At 38.6% G+C, this 12,802-nt stretch overlaps 1 protein-coding gene across 3 annotated transcripts in view; it reads right to left on the reverse strand.

The window, feature by feature from the left end:
- Positions 1-7,905: 7,905 nt before the first annotated feature.
- The window catches only part of LOC138801004 (aldehyde oxidase-like), an 80,318-nt gene continuing 75,421 nt past the window's right edge, over positions 7,906-12,802 (reverse strand). Inside the window, exons 32-35 of one of the 3 annotated variants that reach the window (XM_069983355.1) lie at positions 11,905-11,970; positions 10,534-10,722; positions 9,510-9,677; positions 7,906-8,805 (exon numbers count right to left, since the gene is read on the reverse strand). In XM_069983355.1, the coding sequence (XP_069839456.1) occupies positions 8,755-8,805; positions 9,510-9,677; positions 10,534-10,722; positions 11,905-11,970 (474 nt within the window). In that variant the 3' untranslated portion in view covers positions 7,906-8,754. Of the gene's footprint in view, positions 8,806-9,096; positions 9,237-9,509; positions 9,678-10,533; positions 10,723-11,904; positions 11,971-12,802 lie in introns of those variants that run through there. The other 2 variants (XM_069983354.1, XR_011364551.1) reach the window with 2 other exon arrangements.

Genomic DNA, 12,802 nt, shown 5'->3' on the forward strand with positions numbered 1-12,802 from the left:
CACCTCTTAGGAAAGATGAGTGTGAAGGTGCTCAGATCAGCTGACTAATGTGTATGACATTATCCTGACTCTCCCCTAGTCAGCAGATGTCAGAGGATAGAAGGATGTAGGACTTTAACACACCTGAATCTTTTTTTTTTCTCCTACAGGAGATAGACTGCTAACAATGAAAGAACATACAGTATATGTTTGGCTAAATCAAGTATGCACATTTATTCTGAAGTTCAGTTAAATCACTGCCAGCTCAATGTATATTTGGCCAACAGCCATCTTTGAGCTCAGGTGGGCACTGTCACTTCAAAGTACTTTTAGGGTGTGTTCACATGTACCATATACACAACAGATTTTTTTGCTGTGAACTTGCAGCGTGAAATCCGCTGCGGATTCCTTTCCTGTCATTTTCAATGAGGAGACATACTCACATACTCGATTGTTATCCATAGTTGCCATAGTATTATGGGTGAACACCATAATACTAGTAAAAGATGCTTGGAAAGCTGAGTGACCTCCATTATACTAAGTATAAGATGCTGGGTAACCTCCATTATACTGAGTATAAAATACTGTATAAGCTGGGTGACATCCATTATACTGAGTATAAGATGCTGGGTAACCTCCATTATACGGAGTATAAGATACTGTATAAGCTGGGTGACCTCCATTATATTGAGTATAAGATGCTGGGAAAGATGGGTGACCTCCATCATACTGACAACAAGATATAGGGGAAGCTGGGTGACCTCCATCATACTGAAGGCTGGGTGACCTCCATCATGCTTACTACAATTCAAGATTACCATTGCCCCCTCCCCCCAAAAAAATCCCCCCCCCCCTTGCAGCATGAACTAGCATGTGTGAAATCCGCTGCGGAATCCTTTCCTATCATTTTCAATGAGGAGACATACTCACATACTCGATTGTTATCCATAGTTGCCAACATTTTAAAGTATTTTTCCAGGGACACTTAGGCTTTGGCAATAGGGGTATGTCTGATGGTGCGTTTACACAGACAGATTTATCTGACAGATTTTTGAAGCCAAAACCAGGAACAGACTATAAAAAGAGATCAAGTCATAAAGGAAAGACTGAGATTTCTCCTCTTTTCTAATCCATTCCTGGCTTTGTTTTAAAAAATCTGTCAGATAAATCTGTCTGTGTAAACGCACCATAAGTGTGGTTGTGGTCTGTGGGGAATTGTCTATTGTGGGTGTGTTTTGTCAGGGTGTGGCTTTTCATCTGTGTTGATTTTGTTATTTTTTTTTAGAATTCTCTCTATATTGTTCTTATTGTATTACAGTTAGGACCATACACGTAACTACAAGATGCTGGGAAAGCTGGGTGACCTCCATTACACTGACTAAAAGATGCTGGGAAATCTGGATGACCTCTATCAAACTGAGTATAAGATACTGGGAAAGCTGAATGACCTCTATCAAACTGAGTATAAGATGCTGGGAAATCTGGATGACCTCTATCAAACTGAGTATAAGATGCTGGGAAATCTGGATGACCTCTATCAAACTGAGTATAAGATGCTGGAAAAGGTGGGTGACCTCCATTACACTGACTAAAAGATGCTGGGATAGCTGGGTGACCTCCATTACATTGACTAAAAGATACTGGGAAAGCTGAATGACCTCTATCAAACTGAGTATAAGATGCTGGGAAAGCTGGATGATGACCTCTATTAAATGGAGTATAAGATGCTGGAAAAGCTGGGTGAACACCATAATACTATTAAAAGATGCTGGGAAAGCTGGGTAACCTCCATTATACTGAGTATAAGATGCTGGGTAACCTCCATTATACTGAGTATAAAATACTGTGAAAGCTGGGTGACCTCCATTACATTGAGTATAAGATGCTGGGAAAGATGGGTGACCTCCATCATACTGAAGGCTGGGTGACCTCTATCATGCTTACTACAATACAAGATTACCATTGCCCCCTCCCCCACAAAAAATCCCCCCCCCCATGTGTATAGGCAATCCCCCACCCATGGTTCATTCTTCCCTTAGAATACCACCTCATGTGGGCAACACTTCTTTAGTAAAAAATAATAATAAAAGAAAAAAAAAACACACATTCTTACTACCTGGCTCCTTGCAGAACACCATCTTTTCTTTCTTCAGGCTCCTCTATCTGAGACACGAGTGATGACTGGGAGGAGAGAGCAGCCTCTAGTGGTTGGAGGAAGAATGCTGCAGCCAAAACAATGCTGTCGGAGTATGCTTTGAACTATAAGGCTAATAGTTAAAAGCATAGGGGTCGGCACAGGGGGCAGGGCTTGACGTAACAGGGGTGTAGATTTCCAGAACATTCTCGGGACATTAATTTGTTGAAGTAGTCCTGACAATACCGGGACTGTTTGCAACTATGCATGTCCATATTGTGACAGAAGGCATTAATATTCCGAGGTACACATAGGTAGACATAGAAAATACGCCATTTACAGCAGTCTATATTCTGGCTACAGTGATGTTCACACAATGCACCTTTAAAGAAAAAAACGATAACCTTTTTTTTATTTAAAACAGCCATAGTTTTCATAATTTAATGCTTTTTACTGAAGTCTATGGAATTGTATTAAATGTATAAAACAACAACTACTCTTCGCAACGGCCATCAAAATAATGTTCGTGTAATGTATTAGTGGCCGTTATTGCGTGAACAGCAGCTGTTATTTTAAATTGTTCACACAGTTCTTTTTTTCCCACCGTTCTTAGTATTAAAATCAATGGACAGTCAATTTTAATTAAAGACAGATCCAAAAGGGCCAACTCTGACTAGAACAATGTTCCAATGACCATGATTGCAATGACGGTTGTTGGAACATGCTAAATTGTTTGGTACTCAAAACAAGGGCCATTATTTTGAGTATTGAATAACGGCCGTTGAAAATCATTGTTTGAAGATAGCCTCACTCTGTTAAGGAAGTGCCATTGATTACAAAGGAAGTGATTGTGGTTATCACTATATGTTTTAAGCAAGTGCACTTTTCCAGGATTATACAGTATGTACAAAGCTCATTAACCTACATTTCAATGAAGTCAAATATAATCTATTCCTATCACTGTTTTTGATTTTAGATTTAATTTAAGGAAATGTTACTCATATTAATTTGGACCAAACCCATTTTAATCTTTTTGTATCCCTAAATTTGCATTAACATTCATGTGAATATGCTTCAACAACAGATAACAAAAGAAGACACAAGCTATCAGCACTGCTTCTTGGCAACAGCGTGAATTATTCATTTACCAGCATGCTCCCTATGTCTATTTATGCAATGGTGGTGTAATTACAGCTTAGGCATTGTACACAAGCTTTCTCAATCATGATTTATTATGTTTTCTTTTCTTCTGTCAATGCAATATTATCTCGTGCATTTCAAATGAAGGCAGGATTTTGTATGAACTATGCCTTGTGTCAAAATGTATAGTACGTTTTAAAGGAGGAGTCTGACATTTTCAAAAAGACAGGGGGAGGGGAAAATTGATTACAAGTAGGAACTTGCCTCTCCCTGTGCCATCGGGGTGCAGCTACAGCAGCTGGCGGGACCCCTGCCGGGCTCCAGGATCTCCGGGGTGTCATGAACCGGCTGATGGACCTACCGCACCAGCCCCTCACTTTGGGCACAGGAGGAGGTAAGTTTCTACTTGTAATCAATTTCCCCCTCTTCCTGCCAGCTTTTAGATATGGCCGGACTTCTCCTTTAACTATAATTAACCCCTTAAAGACAAAGACCATTTTTGTTTTTTCACCTACAGACCCACATGAACCCTTATTTTTTGCCAATTATACTTTGCAAGGATAAACTTGATTTTCACTTAAAATATGCAGCAACCGGATCATTAGATCTGTGAGATTGAAAAAAAAGGGATTTGTTTTCATTTCAGAGTTTTGTGTTTATGCCATTTACCCTATTGTAAAACTGACATATTATCTATGTTCCTCACGTCAGTACGATTACAACGCTATGCAACTTATATAACTTTTATTTTACTTGACGGCTTTTAAAAAAAAATTGCTCTATTACCATCCTTATAACGATTTTATTTTTTGGTCTACAGGGCTATATGAGGCATCAATTAATAAAGATCAATGCTATTTATATATACAGTACTGATTAATGAGATCAGAGGTGTATTGCTTTGGGATTGCTGAGCCGGGATTAGCGTCAGTGCAACGCTGAGGCCCGACCTGGGTAGAAGAACAGATTTCTCCTCCACTATTGCATCGCTAGTAACCAGGGACGTGCTTTTCAGAGCGTTTTAAATGCAGCTGTCAGGTTTGACAGCTGCATTTAAATGCTTATTCAGCTGGCAAGCGGCCCATGTTGGCTAATAAAGCGCTCCCCTGCTGCTAATAGCGTCACCGTTCAGAGCAGGGTCCCAAAGCGACCCTTCTCTGAACCCCCCTTGCACCGTCATGACGTACAAGGTATGTCCTGGGACGTTAGGCAGTTAATATATGTCCTTTATAAAATAATACAAGGAGTACTTGGTGTTTAACTTCTTCATGAACAAAAATAATTGATGCACGGATGTCCAGGTCACACTGAAGCAGTGTTCTCCTCCTCACCTTCTAAGAGTCATAACGCTTTTATTTTTCCACCTACAGGGATGTTTGGGGGATCATTCTGTGAGCCATGATCTATAGTTTTTATTGATACCATATTGGTGTAGATGGGATTTTTCGACTGCTTTTTATCATTTTTGTTTCTGATAGATAATATAACAAAAAAAAATGCAATCCTTGTTTTTTTTACTCTTTTCATTTACAGTACACTGTTCACTGTGCGTGGACAATATTGTTATTATTTCAATAGTTTAGACAATTTTTTTTATTTTTTTTATATTTGTAAATAGGAAAATGGGGTGATTTCAACTTTTATTGGGGAGGGGCTTTGTGATATTTTTTTAAACTTTTTTTTAAACTTTTATAGGCAATCATTACATTGCTTTGAATGGTCTATAGCATTGATCTGCGTTATCACCGCTGTGCTTATAGAATCTGCAGAAACTAAGGCAGAAACTATGAGAAGATCACCAATCGGACTGAACAGAGGTAAGTATGAGACTTCCAGCAGTCAGGGAAACCAATGGTCACACTGCGGGGGTTCGGATCATTCAGTGACTGGTGCTGCTGTCACTAACATCCTTAAACACTGCGGCATTTAAGGGGTTATTGGCAAACAGCAGCTTGATTTCTGCTGTCTGTCATTGTGCCAGTTTCTGGCACTTTAATGTGTGTGGTGCTGCTCACACTAAAGCAGCACTGCACAAATTAAAGCCCCTCCACACCAGGAACATATATACAGTATGTGTTGCAACTGCACAGAGCTTCAGCAGTTGGATTGTATACACGTAAGGACACTCATCCAAACCAAGGCTGATCTTTACATACATCATAACATTAAAAGTAAGGTGAATAACATTGATTATCTTGTGACAATGACATCTGTCAAAAGGTGAACAGTCAGGTGGGATTCAACAATTAGGCCACGCCCCCTTTTCCCAGCCGGATTCACTAAGAGGCGTGCGCCCGACCTTGTGCCTAGGGCAACAAATCTACACCTGCTTCCAGCAGATGTAGATTTGAATCATGATTTATGCCTGCAAGCCTTTCCCATTATATAAATAAAACATATAAAAATAAACAAACATATAATATACCATAGCGTGCATAATTGTCCGATCTATTAAAATATAACAAGCGTCATTGCGAATGGTGAACGGTGAACGGCATAGACAAAAAGAGAAAAAAATCCGCGGATTACCGATTTGATGTTACATTATATATAAAAAAAATAATAAAAAGTAATCAAAACGTCCGATCTTCACAAATATGGTATTAATAAAAACTAGAGATCATGGCGGAAAAAAATTACACCCCATACAGCCCTGTAGGTGAAAAAATAAAACTTTTATAAGCGTCACAATAGGCCCATTTTATTAATAATTAATTGCCAAAAAAAAGGATTTCATAAAAAAAAATATATATATAACATTAGAGAATCTGTGTAAACCTGCATATGGTTGTGTTCGGACTGACTTATAGAATAATGGTATCATGTCGCTTTTACCATATAGTGCATTACGTAGACACAGGAACCCCCCAAAAGTTACCATATTGCATTCTTTTTTTTACGATTTTACCTATTTATATCTTCATAAATAATAACTTTGGGATTCCGTCATACATGTTATGGTAGAATGAAAGACGCCATTACAAAGTACAACTATTCCTGTAACAAATAAGCCATTACATGGCCCTGTAGATAGTGTTGAAAGTGCTAGAGCTCTTAAAAGGGGGGGAGGAAAAAACGAAAGCGCAAGGATCAAAAATTTGCGCGGTCCACTGGGTCATTTTGGGCCTGGTCCTCAAAGGGTTAAAAGTTATGATCTTACCAGAAAAATGTAAACTTTTTAACATAAAATTGTATAGATATGTACAAACTGTGTATAACAATACATTTTATGTAAAAAATGTTGCATGTTTGTGAATATTTTACATACAGTATATGCCAAATGTTTTTCATGAATGCATTTCAAGTATAAATGCTACATGTGCATTAAAATTGTGAATTATGAGCAGCCTCTTTGCAGTCTCTAGCTACAGCTACATCTAATAAAGGTGAGTGACAACCATTGTTGGCATTATGGTATGACAGGATTATGGTTTTCCACTGGGGAGGCCTTCTAACTTTCATTTCAAACATAATAAATGGAAACTAATAAATGGTAGCTACTAAAGCGGGGAATGAGTAACTGTATAGACAGTAATATTACCAAATTTAGTACTGCTGAAAAACCCTGTGGCCACCATTGTGGGAAGAACACTTTATCAGATATTATTCGGCATATATCATAATTTTGAAAAACTTCACAGGAAAACTAAGAATTTATAATTTACTTGTCATATTTCCAAACTTTTAGATAAAGGAACCATAACAGATGATAAAACAAACGTAAAGCAAACCTTTAATAAGCTCATTTGAAAGAAGCATTACATGTCCGAATTGTTTTTATATGTGCCAATAATCAAAAGAGTGTGCATGTAGTTGACAGCTACAGACTGCTGGTTATTTGTGGCATAGTGAATTGTATCCTTGGGCTAGGTTTACACTATGTAAAAATGACATCTATAATCAGCAATGGTTTTGGATACAAACATGACAATCTACATGAACTTCTTTCCATATTTGAATCGTATACTTGCTTATGGACATGGTCCATGGAATCTGTCAGCACTCAGACTGAACCCGACCCAAGGTGTTGACAGTGTAGTATCAGTGTGTGTCCCCTTGTGTGCATGGTCCCTGTCTACAAAGCCTCCATGCACTAGATTTTTTTACAAACACACTCTAACCAAGCATCAAAGAGGAGTGGTGGCTTGCCGTTTGTTTTGCACCTTGGCACGCCTCACCACTACTTTCTCCACGTTTTCATGCATATTTACCCATTAGCCTTCCTCCTGCTCCCTGTTGCTGTCATGTAGTTGCACGCACACACCATTGCTGGCAAGGGCCAGGTGCAGACTTGCCAGTTCCCGCCTGTGCCATTCCCTCTGAGGGCGCACTACTGGTAACTCCGTTCACACATGCACTGTAGGGCGGAAAAGTGGCGCACGTGTTGAACATTCCAACTGACTCCATTGGCTTCAGGGCCTCTGGTGCATGCACATCTCTTCCACCCTATGGCGCATGTGCTAACAGCATTTTCAGGAGTGCACCCCCAGAGAGAATCATCAGCGCAGGCGTGAACTGGCAAGTCGGCAAGCGGCCTTTGCCAGCAACGGTGCATGCTTGCAACTTCATGAGGAGAAAGTAGTGGTGAAGGGTGCCGAAGTGCAGCACAAACGCAAAGCCACTACTCCTCTTTGACGCTTGGTTAGGGTGTGTTTGTAAAAAATCTACTGCAGGGAGACTTTTTAGACAGGCACACTTATACTACACTGTGAGTACCTCGGGTCCGGTCCGGGAGCTGATAGATTCCCTTTAAATATATTGCAGCACCATCCTCTTCTCAGCCTAGAAGCTCATATACAAGGGCATATTACGTCTCCACACAGTCTGACTATTACAGAGCCATAGAATTACACTGATAGCACCTACTGGACTACAGCATACCTGTGTTTGACTCCGATTTCATAAGGGAATATATGATTGAATACTATATAAATCCAGATTACAGTGTGACATACTAAATCATATGCATTATTACTCAGCTATTTTTTACCAAAAGAATTATAGATAAGTGTTTTTTCAACTCTAGTTCTCCAGTACCCTCAACAGGTCATGTTTTCCTATGTATTTCACAGGATATATATAATTATAGTCAGTACATCAGGTATCACCACTGGTGGACTTTGTATGGGATATCCTGAGATCGCGACCTAGTGGGGGTACTTAAGAGCTGGAGTTGAGAAACCCTGTTACGAAGGGACCATACACCTTCAAGGGGTTTTTATTTAAATGGAGAAGCACCACAATTCCAAGTTAGCAAATATCTGTGTATCACATACTGGATTATCAGCACTTTTAGCAGCTTAACAAAGTATTTATTACAATCAATTTCTGAACTTTTTGAATTAGTCGATTAGTAGTCTTCATTTCATTTCATTTCCAGGCGACCCTGAGTTATGTTTCAATAATAACTTTTTCCCTCCTGCATAACCAGGTATTAAAAAGCCCTTGAGATAAGAAAACCATGAGGAAAAACTCCATGTATTGCATAGCAGCTAAACTCTTCATACAACAATGGCCCAGGGGGCATAGGTGCCAGGCGTATCTCTTGGTATCTGCAAAAAAGAAAGAGATGAACAGCTCAATAATAAAATAATATATATATATATATATATATATATATATATATATATATACACACACAGTATGACAGAAAAGACAACAAGCTGATTGTGGGGGCCCAACCATTGGGAGTCCCCACCAATCCAGAGAATGGGCACAAAATTATCACTTGAATGAACAGCACATGACACATGCACAGCCAGTGCTCTATTCATTTTCTACTGCCCCATAGAGAATAAATGGAGCACTGGCTGTGCATGCACAGTGCGCACCAATCATTCCAGTTACAATTTTGTCCATGTTCTTAAGATTACTTGGGCTCCCAACAGTCAGACTCCTATCAGACACAATAAGCATGTTATCTCCTATCCTATGAATCCTCTTCAGATCGGAATACCCCTTTAATAATATACCGTAGACTCATCTGCCAAAAAAGAACAACAAGAACAAGAACAATCAAAAGTACAATAAACATATAAGAAACAGTAGATAGATAGATAGATAGATAGATAGATAGATAGATAGATAGATAGATAGATAGAAGATAATCAAGACATACATACAGGCACTGTGTCTTGTGTATAAATGGAGCAGAGATTTTTACAAAAAGGTTTTACGTTTTATGTCTCCATTGACCCCAATATATACAGAGAATATGGCACATGCCCCTGCCCTATGCTACAATTATAAGACATACCATATTGGTGAATCGGTCTCCACAGGCCATTCTTATCTTCTCGGGGGTTGCTGGACTGTTCATAGTAAAGAGCTCTGACATCCCTCTGTCTTTTCGGGCATATACTATAGCATCTTTTATAGCAAAATATATAGATGAACCCAAGAACAAAGCTGGTTCTCCAACACCCTACAAAATACAAGACAAAGAGTACAAATACTGGGTTTAATGCCTCTACATTGAAACTAAGCTTTTTATTTATTCAAAAGCAAAAGTTTTATTACAAAAGTATGCATACATGGGAATCATACAGGAAGGATAACAGGATGAGAGAGAGAGATGCCTGTGCAGTGTCGTCTAACACAGGTTATATCTGAACAATCCAGGCATTAAAGTCCGTTACCTCTCGGATCAGGGTGGTGCTTAAAACAAGTACTCGATTTCCAATAGAGCATACCAAATACAGCAAAATAACAGAACTAACAAATGGGTTTGACAGGTTAGTCCAACTGGGACACAAGAAAACAACCACAGAAGAACTTAAACAGCACCATGGGCAAGAAAGCCAACGAGAGGGCAGACAGAGCAGGTCCTCGACTCCATACAGGAAATCGGGAACTCCGGGGAAAAAGAAACTAAGCTTTTTATTTAGTCTTATTATGTACATGCATTTTTCCTGTTATTTTTATATCCTGTACAAAAAAGGTAAAACCAGAGGGTGCTGCACTTTGAAAGAAAATCTCTACTGACCCAAAACTCTTTGTATGCAGTGTGTTTGTTAACATCTAGCCACAAAAAAAAGTTTTTAAAATTGCCATGAAAAGTATGTTTATCAAATTTTGCATGAAACCAGCCAAATAAGTGTTTGTTTGGGCCTACTTCCACAAATAACAGAACAAAGTGGCTGAATTTGCTGGCACATTGAACCCCATTAACTGGAGGCAGTGCCTAGTATCTTTTGTTTGGATAAGGATCAGCTGCAGCACCAGACGCAGATATGATTAGGCTTGATAAATACGTTTACTGAGGACAATATATTTCGTACCTTAGAAGAGTATATAGCATGAGGGTTCGGAACATTGGTGAGCAAGGAAACATAGAACTGATCTGGGACGTCACAAACAGTAGGAATCTTATACTGCGCAGGACCTCGGGTGTACAGTACGCCTTGAGGAGAGAATTTAAGCTCTTCAATTGTGAATAGCCCAAGCCCTTGAACAAAAGCACCTTCAATCTGAAAATATAAGAAAACACAGAAGCATCCAATAAAATAATACCGATAAGCATTAAATAATTTCACAGAAACGTGGCACAGCCGTCCAGTCAGTTGAAAGTTATTTATTGGAGATAACAAATAATCTCTTCATCAGGTCATAAAACTATTGTCACATTAGGGTCTTGGCTCGTGCTGTCTTGATTTAATTTTTTTTTTGTTTCATAGTCAGTAAAGATAAGCAAACTTCGAATTCACCAAATGCCAAGAATTCGGGTTCGGACAACCCCGAACATACTTGTAGTTGGTTCATCTCAAATAGTCAGTAATGACTGTTAAGAGAACAAAACCTGGAGAAAAAGAACTAAGAACCTAGAAATGCTTGTTCCATCGGCCCATGTAGATCCAGCGATCAGCTGAGGAATGTGTTTAGATCTTTTATGTGGCCATTTAAATTATCATCATTGGCATATCATCGGCTATGTTCACACAACGTGAAAACTAGAGAAAAGGCATCCACTTTTACAATTTAAAATAAAGTTTGTTATTGCCACAATTTAACTGACTGCAATGCATTGCAGTCAATGGAAAGACGGACGTCCAATGCACTAAATTTATTGAACAATAACGTTATCGTCGCGGACATCAAAATAATGATCATGGCAATTATTTTCGGACACCTTTTGCAAACAGCGGACGTTTTTATTAGTTGTTGACACACAGTTTTTCTTTTTTTACCTTCCTTTCTGTTTTTACTAATAAACTCAATGGACTTTTCAATTAAGCCACACCCAAAGGCCAATTAGTAACCCCAAACTAGAATAATGTACCAGCCATCATTGCACTGAGGGGAGGCCAGACAGCTAAATGACGACCGTTATTTTAGACTCAAAATGATGAACGTAATTTCAAACGGAGCTGAAAAAAACATTGTGTAAACATAGCCTATATGTGTAAACACATGCAGGTAATAATGGTGAAGGATCACAGAAACAATACAGCAATCATTCCTGTTGAACGGCCACATGATTGCCTAAGCTCTGTAAAGGGTCATGCAAAAGGACGCTGGTTGACCTGTAAGGGGTCATCACATGAGTGCCAATCGCACTGTAGTTATGTAGTTATCTGCAGCATTCAGTATGTGGAGTGTAATCTTACCAATAGGAACTGTGTAACATGAAAATGTCTTTATGTTAACTATACCTGTCCTATGTCCACCGCTGGATTAATACTTTTTCCAATATCCATAACAATATCTGTGCGGAGATTCTAATAAAAGAACAAACATATACAAGAACTTAGCAAACAAGATAAGACATACAGAATTATTTAAAATAAAAAAAAATCTGCTAGCGGCATCATAGAAAATATTAGCAAAGATTCTCATTTCTACATATATTCATATATGGCATGTTTCTGGTTGCCTCAGATTTACTACACAAACATGCCCAAACGTTTTGAGACTTACAAAAATTTAGTTTTTATACTTTAGTGTTTTTAGATTGTTTAGTCAGAAGGTACAATTATTAGTATTATAAGCATTTCATACATTTTTAAACATTTATAGACAAATACATTGAATGGACAAGCCCACTTTTCGGTTTCAAAGCACAAAATGACAGGTGCGTGGGTTTTATAGATTTTTTTTGTGGCACATGATGTTGATGGTGAAACAAGAAACCGAGGGAAAAACTGGTTAAAAAAAAAAAAAAGGTACATTTTCTGAAGGAACAACAACACTTAGTTATCGCTTTTGACTTGTGACATGGTGCCTGGAGAAGCATTGTTAATAACCAAAGTGCTTCTGGATCATTGGGAGAAGTGGATCTTGGGGGATGTTTAGTTAACATTCTTCATTCATGTGTTGTAAGTGAGCCCAAGGTAGTAGACACCCACAGCCATGGACTGCATGGGAACTGCACACCAGTCTGTGTTGCAGGTTGTTTGGTGAACGGGCTGAAATTCTGGGGAAATAGTTTTTTTGTGATTAAAGTGAATATATGGCCTAGTTTTTAGATTAGGGCTAGATACTAAAATGTTCTATTTTTCTAACCTGTTTTTTTTTTTCTATTATGGGGGCTACCATCAAAAATGTGGTCGA

Source organism: Dendropsophus ebraccatus, chromosome 9 (genome assembly GCF_027789765.1).
Source record: "Dendropsophus ebraccatus isolate aDenEbr1 chromosome 9, aDenEbr1.pat, whole genome shotgun sequence".
NCBI classification, from domain to species: domain Eukaryota; kingdom Metazoa; phylum Chordata; class Amphibia; order Anura; family Hylidae; genus Dendropsophus; species Dendropsophus ebraccatus.